This window comes from Mustela putorius, unplaced genomic scaffold, assembly GCF_011764305.1.
Source record: "Mustela putorius furo isolate JIRA1106 unplaced genomic scaffold, ASM1176430v1.1 tig00000242_pilon_pilon_pilon, whole genome shotgun sequence".
Lineage (NCBI taxonomy): Eukaryota > Metazoa > Chordata > Mammalia > Carnivora > Mustelidae > Mustela > Mustela putorius.
The window spans coordinates 7,889,873-7,916,170 of NW_025421325.1; the positions used below are offsets into that span (position 1 = coordinate 7,889,873).

General features: G+C 33.7%; 1 protein-coding gene across 2 annotated transcripts in view; it reads left to right on the forward strand.

Annotated features, from left to right (window-relative positions):
• The window catches only part of LRBA (LPS responsive beige-like anchor protein), a 734,202-nt gene that overhangs the window by 110,873 nt on the left and 597,031 nt on the right, over positions 1–26,298 (forward strand). For both annotated transcript variants that reach the window (XM_013059156.2, XM_004758045.3), the window contains exons 6-14: positions 2,137–2,258; positions 2,344–2,470; positions 3,073–3,192; positions 5,505–5,651; positions 11,730–11,927; positions 12,129–12,262; positions 14,317–14,425; positions 14,957–15,109; positions 22,394–22,562. In XM_013059156.2, coding sequence (XP_012914610.2) covers positions 2,137–2,258; positions 2,344–2,470; positions 3,073–3,192; positions 5,505–5,651; positions 11,730–11,927; positions 12,129–12,262; positions 14,317–14,425; positions 14,957–15,109; positions 22,394–22,562 — 1,279 coding nt within the window. The remainder of the gene's footprint in view (positions 1–2,136; positions 2,259–2,343; positions 2,471–3,072; positions 3,193–5,504; positions 5,652–11,729; positions 11,928–12,128; positions 12,263–14,316; positions 14,426–14,956; positions 15,110–22,393; positions 22,563–26,298) is intronic.

Consider the following 26,298-nt stretch of genomic DNA (forward strand, 5'->3'; position numbering starts at 1 on the left):
AGAAACTCTGTTCTTTTTAGCCCATTTCCTCCCCAAACTCCTAGGCATAACACCAACTACTACTCTACTTTTTTGTGGGTTTCTCTGTTCTGGACAGTTCATACAAATGGGGTTGTATAATATCTGGCCTTTTGTGATTGTCTTTTTTCCTTTAGCATAGTGTTTTTGAGGCCCATCTGTGTTGTAGCATGAATTAGTGCTTCATTTCTTTTTATAGCTTACTAATATTCTAATGTAAGATACCTACATTTTGTTTAATCAGTTATTAATTAGTGGATATTTGAGTTGATTCCACTTTTTGGGCTATTATGAATAACACTGGTTTGGGCTTTTGCATACAAGTTTCTATCTGGACATGTTTTCATTTCATTTCTCTTGTGTATGTACGTGGGAGTGGAATTGCTGGGTAATATTGAACATCTGTGTTTAAACATTTAAGGAACTTCCAGATTGTTTTCCAAAGTGGCTGTATCATAGTACTTTCCCACCTGCAATTTATGAGGGTTTCAATTTCTTTATATATTTGCCAAGACTTGTTAATGTCTGTTCTATTGATTTTAGCCATCCTTAGAGGGTGTCAAGTAGTATCCAACCATGGTTTTGATGTGCATTTCCTTAGGGACTAATGATGTTGAGCATCTTTTCGTGTCCCAATTGGTCATTTCCATATCTTCTTTGGAGACATGGCTGTTCATATCTTTCATTCTTTTTTAAAATTGTGTTTGTCTTTTTATTATTGAGTTGTAGGAATTCTTTATATATTCTGGGTGCAAGTTCCTTATCAGATGTATGATTTGCAGATATTTTCTTTCATTCTTTTGGCTTGTGGTTTTAACTTTTTTGATGATATTCTTTAAAGCACAAATCTTTTAAAAATTTTAATGAAATCTAGTTGATACACTTTTCCCTTTGGTTGCTTGCACTTTTGGTGGGCTAATTAATAAGGATTTACTTAATTAACCCAGGGTCATAAAGATTTACCTCTGTTTTTTTCTTACAAGAATTTTATAGTTTTAACTTTTACTTTTTTTTTTTTAAGGATTTTATTTATTTATTTGACAGATCACAAGTTGGCAGAGAGGCAGGCAGAGAGAGAGAGAGTGGAGGAAGCAGGCTCCTCACTGAGCAGAGAGCCTGATGTGGGGCTCGATCCCAGGACCCTGGGATCATGACCTGAGCCGGAGGCAGAGGCTTTAATCCACTGAGCCATCCAGGCGCCCCTAACTTTTACATTTAGATCTATGATTTATTTGGGGTTATTTTTTGTATATAATGTAAGAAAGCAGTCAACTTCATACTTTTGCTTGTAGATGCCCAATTACCCAGCACATTTGTTGAAGAAACTATTATTTCTTCATTGAATTGTCTTGACATTCTTGTTGAAAATCAGTTGAATGCAACTATAAGGTTTTATTTTTGGGCTCTCAGTTGTAGTTCATTGGCGTGTGTTTCTGTTTTTATGCCAGTACCATACAGTCTTTATCATAGTAGCTTTGTGTGGTAGATTTTTAACTCGATAGTATGAGTATCCAACTTTTGTTTTTTGCTCTTCTGTGTCCTTATGTACTTTTAAGTAAAATTTGATTTTTAAATTTGTAACTTTAAATAAAATTATGATCTTTTCAATAAAATTTTAAGCTAGGTAGTGAAGTTATTTTTATAGTGCTTTGAATATAATTTTAAAATGTTATGAACTGATTCTTTCAAGCTTTATATTTGCTAATAAAAAATAATATTCTAAGCTTTTTCCATAACTTTTTCTTTTTTTGTCCATCTTTCTCTATTCTAATACCTTATCATTTGAGCAGCAAATTTCTAATTTGATATTACTACCTCTTTTAATTCAAATACTTTTGAATCTTTTTTTTTCACTGTAAGAAACGAAGCAAATAAGACTCATGTATCCAGCAGGTCACATTGAATATTTTTATTATTTAATTAAAGTAATACTGCTATATATTTTGGAAAATTTAGAAGTTATTAAAAGTCTTTTGGATAAAGAGACTTTTAGATATTTTAATCGTGGTATAGAATAACATGTAGTAGAAATATATACAGTATTGTAAAGTCTCATTTTCTTGATTTCAGTAATAAAGTTATTCATATGAATGAATAACTTAAAGTTTTTTCCTTTAGGCCATTGCATTACCTCCTATAGCCAAGTGGCCATACCAGAATGGTTTTACATTTCATACCTGGCTAAGAATGGATCCTGTAAATAACATCAATGTGGATAAGGATAAACCATATTTATATTGGTATGTATTTTTGTAACTTAGTGTTGTTATCTTACTTGGTTAGTGAGAGAATATTTAGAGGTAAAATGAAAATTATTCTTTGTAGTTTCAGAACAAGCAAAGGTCTTGGTTATTCTGCTCACTTTGTTGGGGGCTGTTTGATTATAACATCAATAAAGTCAAAAGGAAAAGGCTTTCAGCACTGTGTGAAATTTGATTTTAAGCCACAAAAGGTATGTGATCTTACTAGTTAAGTTAACAAGCTATGCTAGCCTTCACAATGCTTTGTTTTAATATTAAGGACCTAATATGTGGTAGAGATCCCAACTCTGTTTATTCTGTTTTGGGAAATGAAGTATTAATCATTGGACAATTTAAAAGAATTAAAAGGGGAAAATATCAATGGCAGTTACTTTAGTAATGGTGGTAATAGTAGTAATGTGTGTTTCTTTTGTGCCTTAAAATTTAGAGATGAATGGTGTGTAGGTACATATAAATAAATAGATAAAACAAATGTGGCAAAATGTTGACAATTGTGGTATCTAGAATGGTGAAAGAGGGCATTTGTACTGAACTTTTAACTTTTTGGGATATATTTGAAAATTTTCATAATAAAAAGTTGAAAGATAATTTCACAATAAGTTTTTACCTATTGAGAATTGCCTTGATTAAATAATGTTCCAGAGGTTGAATATTGAATTTAATAAGGGTAGTCTTATTTTATTTTTAAATTTAATTGTAATTTATAATTTAAATTTTACTTATTACTATCAATGTGGCCAAGTTACTGCAAGAATCGTAATCTTTTTTTTTTTCAAACTTTTTATTTATTCAGTGGTATATGGTAACTATAGTGCATATTTATAACCGGTGGAAGAATAGTGAGCTTCGTTGTTATGTGAATGGTGAGCTAGCTTCCTATGGAGAGATAACATGGTTTGTCAACACCAGTGATGTAAGTAATTTGAAAAAAATCATTTTAAAATCATGAACTTTTAAAATAAGAAAAATATACATTGAGTATAAATTTTAGAATATAATAATGGCAGAGTTTTATAATGATAGTTTGGCTAGGATATTAATATATTTATAGAGTAGAACTGTGTTCATGTGTCACATAAGGTATTACTCAGTCCTTATTATGAAATTATTCTGGATAGGGTAGAGATGAGGATTTATAGGTAACAATGGGTATATATTGAAAGTGTATCATTGGTTCATTTATCAAATTAAAGTTGGGAGCTCTGTGGCAGAATTCTGATCATTTTATGAATGAGTTAGATGATACACGCTCATAAATTTTCCAGATAATTCATAGCTGCTATAGATGACTTACCTAATAATGTTTTCAGGATTGAAAGAGGGATCCATATATATTAATCTCAGATTTTAAATAGGAATTAAATTAAAATTTTTTTTCCTCACCAATGACATTTTTTAATAGAAAGCTTGAAAAATACAGATCAGGACAATGATTACAAACGATTCCACCCACTCACTATTAAATGCTTCTTTTGTATCCTATGCTGCACATATTTTATATATTATTTAATGATAATCTTAGAAGTTCAGGTTGTTGTAATAGACTTAGGTTTGAATCCCAGTTCTATCACTTCTAAACTATATGATCTTATTAATCTGTTAGGTCTGAGTTTCTCCACCTGAAAATGGGTGTAAAGTAGTACCTCTCTGAAGGTTAATGTGGTAACTGAATGAGATACTTACTGTTCACAAATCTGTTAGCACAATGCCTTGTACAGAGTAAGTGCTCAGTAAATGTTAGCTCTCATTTTTTTTTAACACAGGGGATCAGATATATTTATTATTATTATTATTTTTTAAAGATTTTATTTATTAGATATCAAGTAGGCACAGAGGCAGGCAGAGAGGGAGAGGAAGGGAAGCAGGCTTCCTGCTGAGCAGAGAGCCTGATGCGGGGCTCGATCCCAGGACCCTGGGTTCCTGACCTGAGCCAAAGGCAGAGGCTTTAACCCACTGAGCCACCAGGCGCCCCTATTTATTATTTTTTTAAACTGTTTTTTCCTTATGTTAATCTTTATTAAGTGCTTCTTGTACTCAAGGCATTGTAATAAATATCTTTATTTTCTAAAAACACTGATATTGCAAGGTAAGTACTATTATAATCTCCATTTTATAGGTAAGGAGACTGAAGCACATAGAGATTAACTTGTCAGGATCAGCAGCATGTGACGCATTGATTTGATTTAGGTGGCTTGTCTTCAGAACTCAAATGTTAACAGCTTTTCTGTATTTCCTGATGTCAATATGTATATATTTTCAACATTCTTTCTAATGGTTTTGTCACTTAAGAGGATACTTTTAAAGAGATGTGAAGAACTTTATTTTAGTTCCTCTGTTGTACACCATGGGTCTTTAAAATGTGGTTTGCAACCTAAATGTTAAGAGAGGGTTTTTTTTTTTTTTTTTAATGTTAGAAGAAAAACATACACCTGCTTTCTGTATTTACATATTTCTCTTGAGAGATTTTATTTACTCCGTGACCTCACCCATTATCTGTAGCTTGATATCTGCAAAAGTCTTTCTTTATAATTTTAACTTCTTACCAAACTTACAGAACCCTGTTGATAGATGCTTCTCCATTCATATTAGCTTCATCCATATATATATATATACATATATATATATATATGTATATATATTAAGATTTTATTTATTTATTTGACAGAGAAATCACAAGAAGGCAGAGAGGCAGACAGAGAGAGAAGGGGAAGCAGGCTCGCCGCTGAGCAGAGAGCCTGATGCGGACCTCGATCCCAGGACCCTGGGATCATGACCTGAGCCAAAGGCAGAGCCTTTAATCCACTGAGCCATCTAGGCACCCCAGCTCCATCCATATTAACTCATAGAAAAGGCAGATTGATTATGTCCTAAATTTAATTCATGATTTTCCTTCTTGTAACAAAGACTGCTTCTTTGCTTGCCCAAGTATGAACCTTCTCTGACTCTGATTTCCTACATCCACTTTTCATCAAGTTTTATTTATTGTACTTTGGAAAACTTGTATTGTCTACTTTTCTGTGATGTCTTTCATGATCTCTGCAGTAGGTAACAATGAGTGCATGAAGTGAAATGCTAAGTGAATTATTTTAATCTCCCCAGGTTGGTTTAGAATGGACAAAGCATTTATACCAATATTTATACCAGAACATTTAAGCAAATAGGTTGTTATTTTTAGAGGAGATAATTTTTGTTTTTTTCTCCAATAAAATATATTTTCTTTCACAGACCTTTGACAAATGTTTCCTGGGCTCATCAGAAACAGTGGATGCTAATAGAGTATTTTGTGGCCAGATGACTGCGGTTTACCTTTTCAGTGAGGCTCTTAATGCTGCTCAGATATTTGCTATTTATCAGTTGGGCCTGGGATATAAGGTACTTTACTTGCTGTTCACTAGTTAGCCAGTATTAATTGAGCTTTTTTAAAAGGGAGGAGATGCATGGGGCAACCTACCTAGGATTATAAAACCAAATGTCAGAGTAATCATAGGTACCACTGGTAAGTTACAGGAATCTGAATGAAGCGTACTTGAAAATTTTTGAGGGAAACATAGTATACTTGTCATATGTGGGGCACTGTGCAACTACTAGCTCAAGTTTCAGCTTTAGTTCATGCTGCATTTCTTTGATGGTGTCTGTCTTTGCATAACTACATTTTCAACAGTTGCTATGATAAAAAACAAGTACCATGTGGAAATTAATGTGGAACAGGAAATGAGGATGATGGTGTGAAATCTGATTACAAATTTGAGAGTTCATGCAGTGCCCAAGATGCATAAAAAGTAATAAATAATTTTGCCAATATAATAGTGAAAGAAACATTTTTTTTGACTTGTGCCTTAAGTTTTTTAGATGACTATTAAATTGTTAAAATACAAAATTGTTTGAGCTGAATCACTTAATATTTTGATCTAAAGCATCATAGACAATTACTGAAATGCTAAGACTGTCATGAACTAACACAATTTGGAAACCTCTGTGTTAAGCCATTGTTAGTCTAGTTTGGTTTCAGGGAGCAACTTAGTTTGCTATGTTCCTTTGAAAACAAAATCTGTTTTATTGAGTTTAATACACACACACACATATGTATACTGTTACAGTGAGTAAAGTATACATATTTTATTTTATTTATTTTTTAAAAAAGATTTTATTTATTTATTTGACAGATTATAAGTAGGCAGAGAGGCAGGCAGAGAGAGAGGAGGAACGAGGCTCTCTGCCAAGCAGAGAACCTGATGCGGGGCTCTATCCTAGGACCCTGGGATCATGACCTGAACAGAAGGCAGAGGCTTTAACCCACTGAGCTCCCCAGGCACTCCAAGTATACATATTTTAATTAGTTTTGACAAAAGTATAACTACCACAACAATCAAGAAATAGAATATTTTTGTTCCTGCAAAAGGTTCATTGTCAATTCACATTGCAATGCAAGGGGCGCCTGGGTGGCTCAGTGGGTTAAAGCCTCTGCCTTTGGCTCGGGTCGTGATCCCAGAGTCCTGAGATGGAGCCCCACATGGAGCCCCGCATTGGGCTCTCTGCTCAGCACGGAGCCTGTTTCCTCCTCTCTCTGCCTGCCTTTGTGCGTACTTGTGATCTCTGTCAAATAAGTAAATAAAATCTTTTTTAAAAAAATTGCAATGCAAAAGGTTCATTGTCAATTCCTCTGTCAATTCCTTCCACTTTCTAATCCCTCTGCATTCCTGTTGAGAGAAACCACTAATCTGTCACTTGATTAGATTTTTTAAAAGGTTCTATGTAAATGGAATCATGCAACATGACTCCTTGGTGTTTGGTTTCTTATGAGTCATACATGTTGCTTTGTTGTTGTAGCTCCTTTCTTTGTATTGCTTAGTAGTAGTCCATTGTATGACTTCATCACAATTTTTTAATCCATTGTTCTGTTGATGGACATTAGGGTTGTTTGCAGTTTTGGCTGCTGTGATTAAGCTGTAATGGATATTGGTGTATGAGTCTTTGTGCTGACACATATTTTTATTTCATAAATATATGAGAGTGCAGTTACTAAGTGATAATGGTAACTGAAATTGTCAAATCCTTTTCTGAGGTAGTTATATAATTTTACATTTGTATAAGCAGTGTAGGATTTTACTACTTGTTCCACATTCCTAAACATCTTATATTGCTGGTCTTTTTAATATTAGATGTTTCAGCAAGTATGTAGCAGTATCTCATTTTGGTTTTAATTTGCACTTTTGTAATGATTAGAGATTCCAGGCATCTTTTCCTTGCTTATTGGTCATTTGTGTATCTTCCTCTTTGAATTTTGTTCACATCTTCTGCATATTTTTGTTTGGCTCCTTAGTGTTGAGTTTTGAGATTTCTTTATATATTCTGGATATAACTCTTTTATCAGTTGTTTGAGTTACAAATATTTCTCCAATGGTCTGCATCTTGTCTTTTTTCTTTCCTTCCCTCTTTTTTTTTTTTTAAGAAATTTTATTTCTTTATTTTTTTAAAAGATTGTATTTATTTATTTGACCCAGAGAGAGAGAGAGCGAGAGATCCCAAGCAGGCAGAGCATCAAGCAGAGATAGAAGGGGAAGCAGGCTTCCTGCTAGCAGAGAGCCTGATGCGGGGCTTGATCCCAGGACTCTGAGATCATACCTGAGCTGAAGGCAGAGGCTTAACCCACTGAGCCACCCAGGTGCCCCAAAGATTTTATTTTTAAGTAATCTTTATATCCAGCATAGGGCGCAGACTACAACTCTGAGATCAAGAGTTGAGTGCTCCATCGACTGAGCCAGCCAGGTGCCCTGTCCCCATGCCCCTTTATTGTGGCTTTTGAAGAACAGATGAATTTTTTTTTTTTAAAGATTTTATTTATTTATTTGACAGAGAGAGATCACAAGTAGATGGAGAGAGAGGCAGGCAGAGAGAGAGAGAGAGAGGGAAGCAGGCTCCCTGCTGAGCAGAGAGCCTGATGTGGGACTCGATCCCAGGACCCTGAGATCATGACCTGAGCCGAAGGCAGCGGCTTAACCCACTGAGCCACCCAGGCGCCCTGAAGAACAGATGAATTTAATTTTTATAAATTCTAGTTCATCAACTTCTTTGGTTATTGCCATGATTTTTATATCCTAAGAAATCTTTATCTATTTCAAGGTTGGAAAGATTTTCTCTTGTTTTCTTCTCTTACAGTTTCAGCATTTATATTTAGGTTTATGACCCATTTCAAGTTAATTTTTGTGTATGGTATGAGATAAGGGTCAAGGTTCATTTTTATTGCATATGTGTACTCTGGTGTTACCAGTACTAATGGTTTGTAAATAGTATTCTTTCTTTATTGCCTTACCTTGGCATCATTGAGGCTGTATTATATTTCAGTGACTTGTATGTTTTTCTTATGCCAATACTGTATGTATTGTCTTGGTGAGTGTTAATTTCATAGTAAATCTTGAAAGCACAAAGTCTAAAACCCTCAACTATTTTCTGTTTCAAATTGTTTTGGCTTTTTAAAAATTTTTTTATTTTTTTATTTTTTAAGATTTTATTTATTTATTTATTTGACACATGGAGAGAGAGATCACAAGTAGGCAGAGGCAGGCAGAGAGAGAGGGGTAAGCAGGCTCCCTGCTGAACAGAGAGTCTGATGCAGGGCTTGATCCCAGGACCCTGAGATCATGACCTGAGCCTAAGGCAGAGGCTTAACCCACTGAGCCACCCAGGTTCCCCTGTTTTGGCTTTTTTTAAGCCCTTTGCATTTCTAGATATCTTTCAGAGCCCACTTAATCATTTTCTACAAAGATGTCTACTGGGATTTTATTTAGCATAGTAATGAATATATAGATCTGTGAGGGGCAAATTGGCCATCCAACTGATACTGAGTTTTCCAGTTTGTGAACATGATGTATCTCTCTATTTACTTAGTTTTAAAAAAAATTCTCTTGGCAGTTTTTTGGTTTTCATTGTATAGGCCATATATACATTTTGTTAAATGTATTATTAGGTATTAATGTTTTTTGGGTAATAAGTTGTATTTAAAAATCTTAGTTTCCATTTATTTGTTTCTAATATATAAATACATAGTTGAATTTGTTTATTGACCTTGCTAAATTTGCTTATTAGTTTTACTAGCTTTTTTACCCGCTTGTTGTTCCTCAGTTTCCTACACATTCATGTAGACTATAGACTATAAGTTTTATTTCATTTCCAGTCTATATGCCTCTTCCCTTTTTTGCATTATTATACTGGTACCTCATACCCCTATTCCCCTCTAGTAACCCTCAGGTTGTTTCCTATGGTTAAGAGTCTCTTATGGTTTGTCTCCCTCTCTGATTTCTTCTTGTTTTATTTTTCCTTCCCTTCTCCTATGATCTCTGTTTTGTTCCTTAAGTTTCACATATGAGTGAGATCTTACAGTAACTGTCTTTGGATGCCTTTTATTTCTTTGCCTAATAGCCCTGACTAGAACCTATACTATAGAGCATCTTGAGGATTTTATGCTGTGTGAAATATACCAGTCATAGAAAGACAAATCCTGATGATTCCATTCATATGAGAGATCTAAAATAGCAAACCTGTAGAAACAACGAATAGAATGGTGGCTGCCAAGGGCTGGGGGAGAGAGAAGAGGGGAAATTTCTGATCAGTAGGTATAAAATTACAGTTATGCAAGATGAATATGTTTTAGAGATCTGTACAACATTGTGCCTATAGGTAACAATACTGTATTTTATACTTAAGTATCTGTTAAGAGGAGAGATCTCCTGTTAAGGGTTTTTCCACAATCTAACTGAAAAAGAAAATAAAAACAGGAAAAAATGTTTAAAGCAGACATCCCTGTATTTTTACTGATCTTAGGAGAAAAACCATTCTTTTTTTTTTAAACCATCATTGTAGTGTTTGCTATTAGCTTTTCACAGATGTTCTTTGTTAATTTGAGGAAGTTCACTTCTATTCCTGGTTTATTGGCTGTTTTCATCATGAGGATGATGAAATATAAAAATCTTTCGTATGTTGAGTGTTTAATGAAGTAATGTGTTGCTTTGAGTATTTTGTAAGGATATTGTTTTTATCTTAATTGTATCATAGTATTTACACAAGAATATTATTTCAATAAGTTAGCAGCAATTCCTGAAAAGTGTCAGATTCTTAGTTTTAGTTTTCTGTAGATTTAGTTTAGATTTGTTAGTAGGGGTAATTTATTTCTAAATTCCACACAAAATAGCAAAAATGTTTGTTGTGCTATTTCTTTTAAAAAATGCACCTGCTAATGTTGAGGTACTATTCTTTGAATAGTAGTGGAGACTAAATTTTTTTTTAATTGAACTAGTTTCTGATCTTTACTGTGCCACAAATTATCTTTCTGGTCTCAAAGAAGTCAGTTAATTTCTTTGGACTTTCTCAGTTTCTGCCTTTGGAAAATGCGTTATATAATCTCCCAGATCATATAGCTATATATTAAGTTCGTAAATAGGTTAGCTGTTGTAATTTGCCCAAATGACATTTCCCCTCAAAAGCATTTATTAACTTGTTTAAAAGCATGTATTTCAGTTATGCCAACATTCCCATTATTATTAGCTTTTGTGAAATGAAAAAAATTGAATATTAAATCAGTGCTTTGGAATTTATTAACAGTTTATATAAGCAGAAATTTAGAAAAATGATGTATTTAATAAAAGCTTTTTAAATGTTTCATGTAGAAGCCAGAAAAGTAAAGACAGTCTTACCCTGTTATACATTTTATTTTTTTATTTTTATAGTATTAAAGCAGAATTCACAAGTTGAATTAGGCCAAGATAGCCTAATTGTCCATGGACAAATGAATGGATAAAATGTGGTACATATGTGTAATGGATTACTGTTCACTTTAAAAGGAAGGAATTCTGACATGCTGCAGCACGATGAATCTTGAGGACATTATGTTAAATGAAATCAGCAAATAAAAAAATGCACTAGGAGTCCATTTATATGAATTATAAAAAATAGTCACACTTACAGAATCAGAAAGTAGAATGGTAGTTCCCAGGGAATGGGGAGAGGTAGAAATGGGATATTGTTCAATAAATATTGAGTTTCAGTTTTGCATGATGTACAAGTTGTGGAGATTGGTTGCACAATAATATGCATACTAATACTACTGTACTGTAAACTTACAAATCTTTAAGATGGTAAATTTTGTGTAACATGTTAAGCACAATTTTAAAAATCCAGAAAGACAAAATACAGTGAATAAAAAAAAAGATACAGTACCTGCTGTAGGACAGTAAGTTTTGCATTTTTTTATTGTAAGGTTTTAATACCAAGTTGAGTTCATTTCCATTATATGTTTAAAGTGAACACAGTGCACTTTAGAATTAACAAACAGGGTTCTTATTTGATATTAGGAAAATTATCAAAGATATGTTCCTTAAATTTTTCTATCTGTGGTGATTTGTATTTAGATTTTCTTTTTGTGGTATATTGTCTTAATTGTTCCACTTTTTATTTTAGGGTACATTTAAATTCAAAGCAGAAAGTGATTTGTTTCTTGCTGAGCATCACAGACTTTTATTGTATGATGGCAAACTCTCTAGTGCCATTGCATTCACATACAATCCACGTGCTACAGATGCCCAGCTCTGCCTTGAATCATCCCCCAAGGACAATCCTTCAATTTTTGTTCATTCACCACATGCACTTATGCTCCAGGTACTAGCTATAATCTTTTTTTTTTCCTTAGCTGTAATCTTTTAAGGATATTTTTCATGGTGGATTTTGGTGTATTACTGAGGTGTATTAGGTAGTGTCTATTAAATATCTGCAATGTAATAGTATATTGTTCTTATTATGCTTTATTTTAATTATTTTGAAAAATCATTAGAATCTTTACTGTATCTTCTATTTCATAAGGATGTGAAGGCAGTTTTAACACATTCCATTCAAAGTGCTATGCATTCAATTGGAGGAGTACAAGTGCTATTTCCACTTTTTGCACAGTTGGATTATAGGCAATATTTATCTGATGAGGTTGACGTGACTATATGGTGAGTGGCTTTATTTTTTTTCTGTAATTTGATGTGAGAATTACTTTCATTACTGTTAGCTACACAGTATTTTTTCTCCCTTTTAAATTTATTCTAGGGTTAAAAGAGAGAATATAATTTAAAGAAATTTGTGAACTATAAATGTTACTACAAATTCTATCAATAATAGTAATATTAATCTAAATTATCAGTAGGAAATATGAAAGCTGTAAACATAATAAACTTGTTTTGAATGAATTTGGAAATAATGATTTAGCAAAATTAAATACTTTTTTTCTGTCATCCCTATTTAAAAAGATAAGTTATTTCAGGTTATTACATGGCAGTGATTTATTACAGGGATTTAGCTTTTTATTTTTAATCATTGCATATAATTAACTGAGCTTTGGTATTTTTTAAAAAATTATATTGTACATTGGACACATTTGTCTTCTCTCTTACAGTATAGATTCTGAAAAAGGTAGAGACATAGGAGGACACAATATAAAACCTTGAGGGGGTGTCTAAATGAATTTTTCATGACTGTATATTCTGTGAGACTAGTAATTATGTTTAATGTATTTATTATTTGAGTAAATGAGTTTTCCATTCTTTCTTTTTAGAATTCTCTCATTTCTGCTTTTATATATAAGTTGATATCTACTATCAGTGTATGTATTTAATGATGTAGTAATTTTTTTGGAATTATTTTTAGGCAACAAAATGACTTTTTTAACTCTTTCTTTTTTTTAATTGTTAAGTAATTTCTATACCTAATGTGGGGCTCAAACTCACCATCCTGAGATCAAGAGTCACACACTCCACTGGCTGAGTCAGCCAGGCACTCCAGCTTCTTTTATTTTCCCTAAGGAATGAGCTATCAAATCAAGTACTTAGGGCATTTATTTATTCATTTATTTAAATTATTTAGTTTTTTAAAAGATTTTTGTTTATTTGTTTATTTAACAGAGATCACAAGTAGACAGAGAGGCAGTCAGAGAGAGACGGCAGGAAGCAGGCTTCCTGCTAAACAGAGAGCCCGACGTGGGGCTCGATCACAGGACCCCGGGATCATGAGCTGAAGGCAGAGGCTTTAACCAACTGAGCCACCTATGCACCCCTACTTAGGACATTTAAAAAAATTAAAATTATTCTTGACATATTGCTACTTCATAAATTTTTTGTGTGTTCGGGTTTGAAACCTTTGTAACAGAGCTCAGTTGTTTTTTCTTGGTTATCTCCTTTTTTTTTTTTTTTTTGGTTTTTGTTTTTTAAACTTTTCAAAATCTTTATTGGAATAGCTGACATTTTAAAAGCACTTTTGTGGAGGAGGAGGTTGGCTGCCAGTCAGGCTCTCTTTTTTTGTGGAGATATCTAGAGCCTTTGAGGAGGAGGTGACAGCTGACCTTATTCCATTCCATTTTCAGTATCTCTAGAAGTTGTGAGGATGGGAGCATGACTGTAGCCCCTATTCAGTTTTAAAAGTCTTTCCAATTGACTATTGAATCATGATTTTCCTGTCGGGATAAGGTACAAAATTCTAAAGTTAGTGTTTGAGGACTTCAGTTAAGTACAATTTTACTTATTTTTCCCTTCGTGAACTCCATTCAAACCAGGCCAGTCTGGAGCCCTAACACATACTGAGTGTTTCTACCCTAGTGTGTTTGCTCTATGTATCTTCCCCTTTGTTTGGCCTCTGTCTAAAATTGAATATACTTGCTAATCTAAATTATATATATTCTTTAAGGACTTCATATACTTATGTTAGTTGTTTTATTGTTTTTGGACATTGCTAATTTTTCTCTAGTTCATGCATGTTTCCTCTTGTTGTTTTCTAAGTAATTCATTTACTAATAGGTTGGTGATTAAGTATATGGGATAAATAATTGGGTAGGTCCTAATTCTGCATTGAAATTTTAGTACTGAGATAAAGTTGGAGAAAATTTTATTAGAACTTCAATTTCCTTGAAATCGAGAACATTTTTTTTTAAGATAAAAGAAAGACTGTATCTAATAAGCCCCCCACCTTTAAAAAAAAGTATTTTTTTGGACAATTGCCTGTTTTCTTATTTTAGTTCAACTTTGCTGGCTTTCATCCTGGAGTTGCTGAAGAACTCAGTTGCTATGCAGGAGCAGATGCTTGCCTGCAAGGGCTTCTTGGTAATAGGATACAGTCTTGAGAAGGTAGGGTATGAAATGCTTTACATTTTCTGGTTTTCATTTTCAGGCCATGGATTTGGTCTCCTACGTGGTTGAGAAATTTTTTCTGCAAGTATGTCTCCTTGGTTACATAAAATTACCAAAATTAAAATAACCTTTTGTTTTTTGACCTTGTCTCTATTGCTTTATTAGAGAAATGTAGCATTGTGTCTCATGGCGTCTTTAACTTTGAGCATAGTTTGTGGGCCAACTTTTTTCTGATATTGACAGCCTTTAATTTTCTTTCCTTGCCTTGTATTGGTAGTGAGCTTTTTTTTTTTTTTTTTTTTTTTTGTAATAGGGGGGGTGTGGGGTTGGGGGAGCAGAGAGAGACAGAGAGTGAAAGAGAGAATTTTAAGGAGGCTCCACACCCAGTGCCGAGCTGGATGTGGGGGCCCAGTCTCACAACCCTGAGATTGCGACCTGCATGGAGATAAAGAGTCAGTTGCTTAACTGACTGAGCTACCCAGGGGCCCTGGTAGTGACCTTTGAACTACCTTTTTTTTTTTTTTGCAGTCTTCCAAATCCCATGTCAGCAGAGCAGTACTTGAACTTTGTCTTGCATTTTCAAAATATCTGAGCAATCTGCAGAATGGGATGCCCCTACTCAAACAGTTGTGTGATCACATTCTTCTTAACCCAGCTATATGGATTCATACCCCAGCCAAGGTAATATATATATACATATTTATGTATATAGATTTTGTTTTACTATTTTATCAAGTTCTTGTAGTTGAGAAGAGTGATAATTATGAGGATTTTCTTTTATCCTTTCACATGCTATCATGTAAAATTTCAATAGGTTGTGTTTTTTGATAAGCATACTTTTTTTCTTTAGGTATATTTGCAAGTCAGTGTATCTTTTATTTTTTTGTAGAGCAGTGGTTTTTTTTTTAAATTTTAATTCCTGTGTGGTTAAAAAAAGTGTTATATTAGTTTCAGGTGTACAATACAGTGATTAAACAATTCTGTACATTACCCAGTGCTCATGACAAGTGCACTCCTTAATCCCTGCTACCTATTTCATGCATCACCTCACTCCCCCTCCCCTCTGGTAACCATTAGTTTGTTCTGTAGTTAAAATCTGTTGCTTGGTTTCTCTTTTTTCCCTTTTGTTTGTTTCTTAAATTCCGTATGAGTGAAATCATGTGGTATTTGTCTTTCTCTGACTGACTTATTTAACTTAGCATTATACTCTCTAGGTACATCCATGTCATTGCAAATGGCAAGATTTCGTTCTTCTTTATGACTGAATAATATTCCATGGTAGAGATGTACCAATCATCTTTATCCATTCTGTCAGTGGACACTTAGTCTGCTTCCATAATTTGACTATTGTAAATAATGCTTCTATAAACATAGGGGTGCATAATGCCCCTTGAATTAGAGTTTTTGTATTTTTTTGGTAAATATTCAGTAGTGTGATTACTGGATTGAAGGATTCTATTTTTAATTTTTTGAGGAACCTCCGTAGTATTTTCCATGTAGGCTGCACTAGTTTGCATTCCCACTAATGGTGCAAGAGGTTTCTTTTTTCTCCACATCCTTGCCGACACCTGCTTCTTGTGTTGTTGATTTTAGCCATTTGACAGGTGTGAGGTGATAACTCACTGAGTTTTGACTTGCAGTTTCCTGAGGATGAGTGGTGTTAGCATTTTTTCCTGTGTCTTTTGGGCATTTGGATGTCTTCTTCAGAGAACTGTCTATTTCTTCTGCCCAATTTTAATTGGATTGTTTGTTTTTTGTTTGTTTGTTAAATATATAAATTCTTTATATATTTTGGATATGTAAACTCTTTATTAGGTAGGTCATTTGCAAATATCTTTTTCTATTCATTAGGTTACCTTTAGTTTTGTTGATTGTTTCCTTTGCTGTGCAGAAGCTTTTTATTTTGATGTAGTCCCAGTGGTTTAGTTTTGTTTTTGTTTCCCTTGCCTCAGGAGACATATCTAGAAAAATGTTGCTATGGCCAAGTCAGAGAAATTATTGCCTGTGCTTCTTACAGAATTTTATGATCTCAGGTCTCACATTTAGGTCTTTAATCCATTTTGAGTTTATTTTTGTGTATGATATAAGAACGCTGTCCAGTTTTGTTCCTTTGCATACTGCTGTCCAGTTTTCCCAGCACCATTTGTTGAAGAGACTGTTTCCACTGGATATACTTTCCAAGACATCTCAGTATTTTTTTTTTTTAAGATTTTATTTATTTTATTTGACAGACAGAGATTACAAGTAGGCAGAGAGGCAGGCAGAGAGAGAGGGGAGGAAGCAGGCTCCCTGCTGAGCAAAGAGTCCGATGCAGGGCTTGATCCCAGGACCCTGGGATCATGACCTGAGCCGAAGGCAGAGGCTTTAACCCTCTGAGCCACCCAGGCACCCCGACATCTCAGTATTTTAAAAAAATAGAGCTATAGTCTTTATCTTCTGTTAAATCAAAATTTTGAGAGAGACTTTTATTTACTAAGTATAAATTGATACTTTGATTTACTAAGTATAAATTTGATTTTTACTAAGTATAAATCAAAGTTGGACAGTTCCAATGTAAATACAATGTTTCCTATCAACTTTAGCTCTGTTCTGTTACCAGTATGCATACATATCAATGTGTACATATGTATATATACATATGCATGAGTTTAATTCTGCAGGAACAGTTGAAATGTCACCTGGTTTTAAGGCTTCCATGATATACTGGTCTTCTTTAATCATTTTAATTCACATGAATTTAAATGATTAAATACAATTATATTTGTACTCAACTTATTTAGTACTGTAACAATAAACCAGTTACTTCTAAGTGAATATAATTTGTGATAAAGTATATAAATAAAACTTTTGTTAAGTCCTAATGTTGTATTAAATTGCCTTAAGAATATTAATTGTGGTAGTGTTCAGGAGAACTTGAAACAAATTTTTGTTAAGTTGCATAATTGTATCTGCCTTATCTATAGTTTTTGTTAGAAGTATCATTTCATACCTATTAATTTCCTCTCTCCCTTTCTCCCTGGTGATCCACTTAGAGTGTTTATCATTGTTTAGGTTGGAATCATACATACTTATTTTAGTTGTCAGAAAAAAAATGCAGACTTTCTTTACTTCTGGACTCATAGTATCTTATTTTCAGTTGGTCTTTTCAAATGTTAAAGAGAAAAACAGCTGCTGACTCTGATTGCCATTTGGAAATAATCAAAGGAGGCAGCTGGAGGTTATACCTTTTTATCTCTGGGTTCAATTTTGACCTTTTTTTCTTCTATGACCCTCAGTCTTATTTCTTTTCAAGGATTGTTTCAAGTTACTTTTTAAACCTTTTACTAGACACTTTTTTTTTGTTTTACTAAGCAACATATTTGTAAGGCTTTGGATCTCTTTTGATGTGGTGAAAAAGCCTTTTATTAGATACTTAGTTGTAGAGGAATATTTTTAAAATTCATTATATCATTTTCTTAGGTTTCTGGTATTACACTCTATTTTTTACCTCTTCCTTGTTAATAATTTTAATTTTGTTTTTTGAATTTATAATTGATTTGTTAATATTAAACTTTCCTTGTTTTAAAAACACTGTTTTGTGTATCCATAAGGGATTATATCTATTTTAATTGTATTATTAATTGTATTATATGGAAGTTTTTTTTTTTTTAAAGATTTTATTTATTTAGTTGACAGAGAGACAGTGAGAAAGGGATCACAAGCATGGGGAGAAAGAGAGGGGAGAGGGAGAAGCAGGCTTCTTGCTGAGCAGAGAGCCCGACTACAGGGCTCAATTCCAGGACTGGGATCATGACCTGAGCAGAAGGGAGACACTTAACGACTCCAGCACCCCTACTTTAATTGTATTATAAAGATAGTTCTAAAATGGTTTTCTGAAGTTTGTTTGCACAGTTACAGGGAGGAAGGTAATTTTTAAGAAAAAAAAATACAACATGATGCATACAAAATGAGGTTTAGGGTACAGATGAGTGAGCATAAAGTTTAAGCTTCATTAGCTTCATGGTAATTCTACCTGTGGTTATGAAAGGTGAAGAAGGTATGTATGTATGGATCAACCTTTGCTTTTGGAAAAGGATGTTTACTCTGATGGTATAATATCCATTCATCTTCTCAGAGACTGTCTTTTTTTTTAATGTTTTTATTTTTTAAAAAATTTTATTTATTTATTTGAAAGAGAGAGAGATTACAAGTAGGCAGAGAGGCAGGCGGGAGGGGGCGGGAAGCAGGCTGTCTGCTGAGCAGAAAGCCCAATGTGGGGCGCGATCCCAGGACCCTGAGATCATGACCTGAGCTTAAGGGAGAGGCTTAATGCACTGAGCCACCCAGGTGCCCAGAGACTGTCTTTTTAATGACCTAAATGGAGAGATGAAAGTTCTTGTATAAAATAGTCCTTCATTTGTTGAGTAACTGCTTTATGTTGGGCACTGTGGATGCTATGGTGAACAAACAGATCTAATTCTTGCCCTTATAGAATGCCTAATGGAAAAGACAGATTTTAACACATACAACTTGTATGGTTATTGGATTATATAATGAGTAAATGAGTAAATATTTATTCATTGTTAGCTTATGAATAATCTTGAGATCACCATTCTTACTCATCTCAGTATGTTGATATTAGAGCCTTTTCATTTTTCAAGAGACAGACTTTTCTTCAGTTTTTCATTTTTTATCACTATCGCTTTTTGGCCAGAATTCTTATGTTTTTAATATCTTACTCTCCTAAGATTATTTCTTAGCCTCAAACTGTGCAATAATTTCCCATTGTTTTCACAATAAAGTAGTCCCTTTTCTAGCATAAAGTTTTCGTGTCAATCATGTCCTTTCTGAGCTTTCTAGATTAAAAACTCTCAGTTATCCTCAGTGGCTAGGCAAGTACTAAAATGTAAAGCCAGAGCAGAGGCTCTCAATCTTGGCTGCCAGTAGAACCTGTTGGGAGAGATTTTTTGTTCTTTTTTCTTTTCTTTTTTTTTTTTTTTTAATAAAAAACAATTCCACACCCTCTACTCCACATTGTGTTTTGTTTGATCTGGGGTAAGGCCCAGGCATCAGCATTTTTAAAACATGTTTTTCGGGTATTCTGTTGCACAATCAAGATTGTGGAGCATTTTATAAGATCTTGGGAAGCCTATTGTTGTGTGATTTACCATTTTCCCTGTTTGAATTTCTACATTCTACCTATCTTACTGCTAATCTTCAAAGTCTACCTTAATACCTATTTTATTAGTCAGGCTTTTTTGAGTATTTTAGCTTATCCTATAATAATTTCTCTGACCTCCAAATTGATTCTAATAACTCTTTGCTACTCATTTTGCAGTTAATTACATATTTTGCAATTAGTTACATGGAATTAATTACATACATACTTATGTTTCTTTTTCTTTCTTTCTTTCTTTTTTTTTTTTTTAAAGATTTTACTTTTAAGTGATCTTTATACCCAGTGTGGGGCTGGAGCTTACAATCCTTAGATCAAGAGTTGTATGCTCTACCAACTGAGGCAGCAAGGTGCCCCTTTATAGATGTGTTAATTCTAGACCTTTTTTTAAAAAAAGATTTTATTTATTTATTAGATCACAAGCGGTTGGGGGGTGGGGAGGAGGACAGAGGGAGAGGGAGAAGCAGGCTTCCTACTGAGCAGGGAGCCTGATGAGGCAGGGCTTAATCCCAGGACCCTGGTATCATGACCTAAGCTGAAGGCAGATGTTTAACTGACTGAGTCATCCAGGTGCCCCAGTTCTAGAAAGTTTTTTAAAAGAATTTCCTTAAGTAATTTTGTGTTTCAATAGGCATCTTTATTACATTGGTTTTTTACTTAAATTTAATTTACTTAAATTTACTTAATTTAAGTAATTTACTTAATTACTTTTTTACTTAATTACTTAAATTTACTTAAATTCAACTGGATTTCAGCTATTGAGAGATAATGTATATGTCCTTGTATTTTTATAATATATCACTAAGCATTGTTGGATATAAATATTTTCTAAATGACTGAAATAGGATGGTAAAGAATTTGAACCATGAAGAAAAGTGTTATATGGCCTCAATGGTAAGTAAACTGGGCCTATCCATTTGAATAACATTGGCTGCATCAACATAATACTATTTTTCTGCAAGACAATGGGATATTCCTCATATATATAGTTTTCTGAACTATAAGGATCATAAAATTGAACCTCAGTTTTAAGTGATTCAGAATCTGCCACTCTTTACTGTATATGATTACTGATTGACTCCCTGATTCATTTAACTTTGTTTATTTTTGGGCATCTGGAAGATAGGTACCTAATTTGTGCTCTCTAACGAAATTACCAGGTAACACTGACATATCTTGCGGGGTTGAAAGTGAAAATGTCATCCATGTCTAGGAAGGTAGCATAAATGTTCCTTTTTTAAATGACTGAGAATAGGGGCACCTGGGTGCTTCGTTCAGTGGGTTAAAGCCTCTGCCTTCGGCTCAGGTCATGATCCCCGGGTCCTGGTATCGAGCCCCGCATCTGGCTCTCTGCTCAGTGGGGAGCCTGCTTCCTCCTCTGTCTCTCTGCCTGCCTCTCTGCCTACTTGTAATCTCTGTCAAATACATAAATAAATCTTTAAAAAAAAAAAAGACTGGGAATAGTTTGGTCTTTGGTTAGGGGGCAAATATGTATGTCCTACTTAAAATTTTTCCACTTATAAAGTATATCTACTAGCAATGAATTGAAAAATTCTTGATTTTGACACAGTAGTAGAACAAAAGCAATCTTTATGTTGTGCTGTTGTGCTACAGTACTAGATTATAGCAGTAGGTGAGTTTTAAAGCTGTAATTTTACTGAAATTTTGTACTAGTGTGAAATGTTTGGTGGTAGAGTAGTACCTATAATCCTATAATCTTTTGTTTCTATTAAGAGCTTGTATTTTGAAGTTACTAAACTCTTATGTGTTTATTAAAATAATTTGGAAATAAGACTAGTAGGATCTTTTTTTTTTTTTAAAGATTTTATTTACTTATTTGTCAGAGAGAAAGAGGGAGAGAGAGAGAGCACAAGCAGGGGGAGTGGCAGACAGAGGGAGAAGTAGACTCCCTGCCAAGCAAGGAGCCCGATGAGGGACTCAATTCCAGAACCCTGGAATCATGACCTAAGCTGAAGGCAGACGCGTTACCAACCGAGCAACCCAGGCATCCCAGTAGAATCCTTTTCTAATTAGAGGATAATACTGATAAACATGTTGAGGGATTGTAATTTTATAATCTTTCTATCCATGAGCTATTACAACAGAATTCTGTTTTTCTAACATCTCCTAAGGTAGGCTTTATGCTTTTTTTTTCTTTTGACTTCTACCTTTATTCTTTTTGAGTTATTCCTACTTTTTCTTTTTTTCTTTTTTTGTTATCTTCTACTTTTCTGTAAAATGAAGAAAATTTCCAGCTTTTTAAAGCAACTATTCATAGTATGGTTAGTAAGCTTATGGTAAAGACATTATATATGCTCATGGATAATTGCTGATTGCTTAATAGGAATAAACAGTTATTTCCATGGAACAGTGCTATAAAAATTTGGTATATTAGGGGGTGTTTCCTTTATAATGTTACTGTAAAAGTAGCATTTACCTGGTTTAGCTTTATAAGGAATATATGTGCTTTTGTGTGTGTATGTGTGTGCGTGTGTGTGCACACGTGCCAGTGAATGTGTGTTATCTGTTAGCATGGATGTTACCATCAAGCTTTCATCTTACTTTGTGGAACAAGTATGATCCAAGTAAAGCAGCCTGAGAGTATTACTGGAATAATACTTTGTGGAACAAGTATGATCCAAGTAAAGCAGCCTGAGAGTATTACTGGAATAATACTTTGTGGAACAAGTATGATCCGAGTAAAGCAGCCTGAGAGTATTACTGGAATAATATTTTTGCCCCTCGTAAAATATTAGGGGCAAAATGCTAAGCTGCTTCTTTGATGTACGTTCTTCATTTTGATTTTGTAGGTTCAGTTGACACTCTATACTTACCTATCCACGGAATTCATTGGTACAGTCAACATATATAATGCCATTCGGAGAGTTGGAACAGTGCTTCTCATCACGCATACACTGAAGTACTACTACTGGGCAGTGAATCCTCAGGATCGAAGTGGTATTACGCCTAAAGGATTAGGTATATTATCCCTGTTTATATATTTTGTCATAGATTTTTTTTATTTTCTTTGTTTTAATATATTATTAAATTAATATAAGGAATTTATTATAATGTTATATGTTATTCTTGCAGTTTTTCTGAATATCATCATGGCAAAATTTTATTTTATTCTTCTTGATAATGTTAATAGTTTGTACTGAATTGAGGTTTGCGAGAGGTAACTTGCTACTTTCATGGAAGAATGCTACTTCTGCTGGTGTAAGTTGTTTGCAGAGCAGATAGGACTAGGATATTATTAAGGCACAGAAAATGAGAAGTTCTATATTAACATATGGTATTGATGCTGAAGCTAATTATCATAATGAGAATGAAAATCCATGGTTTTTGGGAAATAGAGATTTCTTGCAGAAGCAGGGGGTATATCTACTTCTAATAAATAATATAATGAGGCTATGAAATTTCAGTAATTATTTTTCCTGTATAATCAGGAAATTACTGGAGAGGTAATATTCATTTATCATGTCAGAAATTTATAGAAGGTATAAAAATAAAAATTTTGACAAATGGGGGATCTTTTGGTTTTAAATGAAACCTGCTTTAGATCGGCTGTTGTAAAAGGAAGTTAATCAGCTCATATAAACTGGCATTTTCAGTTGAACTTAGTGCAAGTGTTTAGAATATGCCCCTTGAACTCAGTTTTATCTCCCTCCACCTTCTACGTTGTCTCTTTTCATGTGTTTTCTCCCTTACAGACCAAGCAGCCACTCTGCCTTCACATCCTTACAACTATATGTCTAGCAAAAGAGTGTCTGCCTGTATTGAACATTTCCAGTTGAAAAGTCTCTTTGTTGCTCATTGGCTCTGATTGCATCATGTGCATAGTCTTACGTGGCAGCTATCTTTCTGATTGTCCATACATGGGCATGGAAGCCCTTCCTATCTTTGAAATACATGATCTCAGAGTGAGAATGGGTTCATTACCCTGATATAAAAATTGAAGGCTGCTTTGAAATCAGGAATTAGATGCTGAGAGTCATTGTACTTAAATGCTTTGGCTGTTCAGTGATTTATAAATACGGTTTTCATATTAGTACAATGTTTCTTTATCTTTTTCAAAATCTCTTGCTTCTCAGAGGATACGCTATGTGTAACTTAGAAATATATGAGCACACACAGAAGTTGAATGATCTGTTTAAGGTGGTAGTATTGTGGCGGAGAACTAGATCATAATTTCCTAATGACTGTTTGATGGTACTGTAGGTATATCATGTACTGTCCTGCGTATTAGTTTTATGTTCTGTCATTGATTTTATAACTGATTAGTGACCTTGGGAAAGTCTCATACTTTAAGTCTCATACTTTAAGAGCTGAATAAAGTTTGTGATTCTATTGTAGCTCTGTAGCTGATTCTTTGTCTAGGAATTGTCATGTGGAACAAATTTTAAGCAATTTTCTTCCTATTTTAATTGATCTATTTGAGGTCTTGGTGGTCTTGTGCTTTGGTGGTGGTCTAAGAACTAGCTGTAAATAGTGATTAGTGGTGGGAAAATTGCAGAAAATATGAAGCAAACAGGTACCTAACTTTAGGATCTTATAACAATGGGTGTTTGGTTTCAGAAGCTTTCTACTTGAGAATTTTTTGTTTGAGACAAAAACAATGTGTGACCAGAGATTTTTTTTTAAGAAGGGGAGATGTCAGAGGGGTCAACATAATGTTTCCTTTCTAAATGAACCAAACTGTGTTGAGCTGTACTTTTAAAAATGTTTGTATTAGCTTACACAAGAGACAGAAGTTTTTTTTTTTTTTTTAACTAAATTCACATATAAGTTTGGATTTTCTTTTGTAAACTTCTATTACTGTACTAACATTCTCAGAGTCTTTTAAAACAAAATATAAGTGCATATTATTGAATACAAATTTTATTGCCTCATTTTCATGTTTTGGAATTCATCTAACCTTAAAAATAAACTCCCTTCATTGTAATTTCAAAGTCACCCATTTTGTACATTTAGAGCACTGTATATACTATTGTATGTGAGATTGAATGTCTTTCTAGAGGCATAAAACTCTTTAAATTGAAGAATAATTGACAAAAAGTATTATATTAATATCAACATAGTGATTTGATATTTATATGCATGATGAAATGGTTACCTCAATATGTCTAGTTACCATCTGTCAGCATGCAAAGTTGTTACAATATTATTGACTCTGTTCCTTACACTGTGCATTAAATCCCTGTGACGTATTATTTTATAATGGTAATATTGTACCGCTTGACCTGTTCACCTGTTTTGTCCATCTTCCCATCATCTTCCTTTCTCCCCTCTGGCAACTGGCAATTTTCTGTATCTGTGAATCTGTTTCTGTTTTGCTTTGTTTTGTTCTTCAGATTCTACAAACAAACAAGTGAAATCATATACCATTTGTCTTTCCCTGTCTGACTTACTTCACTTAGCATTATACATTTTACACCTGTCCATGTTGTCACAGTGACAAGTTTTCACTCTTTTTTATGGCTGAATAATATTCCTGTGTGTGTGTGTGCGTGCGCATGTGTGTGTATATGCATATGAACACACACCACATCTTTATCCATGTATCTGTTGATGGATATTTAGGTTACTTCCATATCTTTGCTATGGTAAATAATGCTGTGCTTAACATAGGGACGCACATGTTTTTGAATTAATGTTTTTGTTTTCTTTGGATAAATCCTAGACGTGGAATTGCTAAATTATATGGCAATTTTATTTTTAATTTTTTGAGGTATCTCCATACTGTTTTCTATAGTGGCTGCACCATTTTACATTCCCACCAACAGTGCCTGAAAACTTCTTTTCTCTGCACTCACACTAATGCTAAATACTTCTTGTCTTTTTGATTTTAGCCATTCTGGCAAGTGTGAGGTGAAATTACATTATGGCTTTGATTTGCATTTCACAGATGGTTAGTGATGTTGGGCATCTTTTCTGTGCCTGTCGGCCATCTGTATGTCTTCTTAGAGATTTTTCTTGTTTCTTGAGGTAGGCCTGTTTTGATGTAAACTTCCCTGTTGGATCTGCTTTTACTGCATTTCACAGATTTTGGAACATTGTGTTTTCATTTTCATTTGTCTCAAGGTATTTTTTAATATCCGATTTTATTTATTATTCCATTGGTTTTTTAAGAACATGTTTTCTGGTCTCTGCATTTGTGTTTTTCCCACTTTTATTCTTGTAATTGATTTCTAGTTTCATTATGGATGGAAAAGACACTTGATATGATTTTGGTTTTCTTAAATTTATTGAGACTTATTTTGTGGTCTGTCATGCTATTATTGTAGAAGAATGTTTCATGTGCTTGAGAAGGTAGGGACGCACATGTTTTTGGTGGGACTATTCTGTATATATCTGTTTGGTATATTTGTTCCATTGTGTTATTTAAGGCCAGCATTTTCTTACTCATTTTCTGTCTGGATGATCTATCTATTGATTGATGTAAGTAAGGGGTGTGGTAAAATCCCCTACTGTTACTGTATTACTGTCAGATTCTTGTTTTTGTCTAGTAATATAATTCGTTTTATTAAATATTTATAAGTGTTATATCTTCTTGTTGGTTTAATCCCTTTATCATTATGTAATGCATTTTGTCTCTTACAGCTTTTTAAAAAGTCTCCTTTGTCTGATAAAAGTATTGCCAGGCCAGTTTTCTTTTTATTTCCTTTTGCATGGTGTATCTTTTCCTGTTACTTCACTTTTAGTCTTTGTGTGT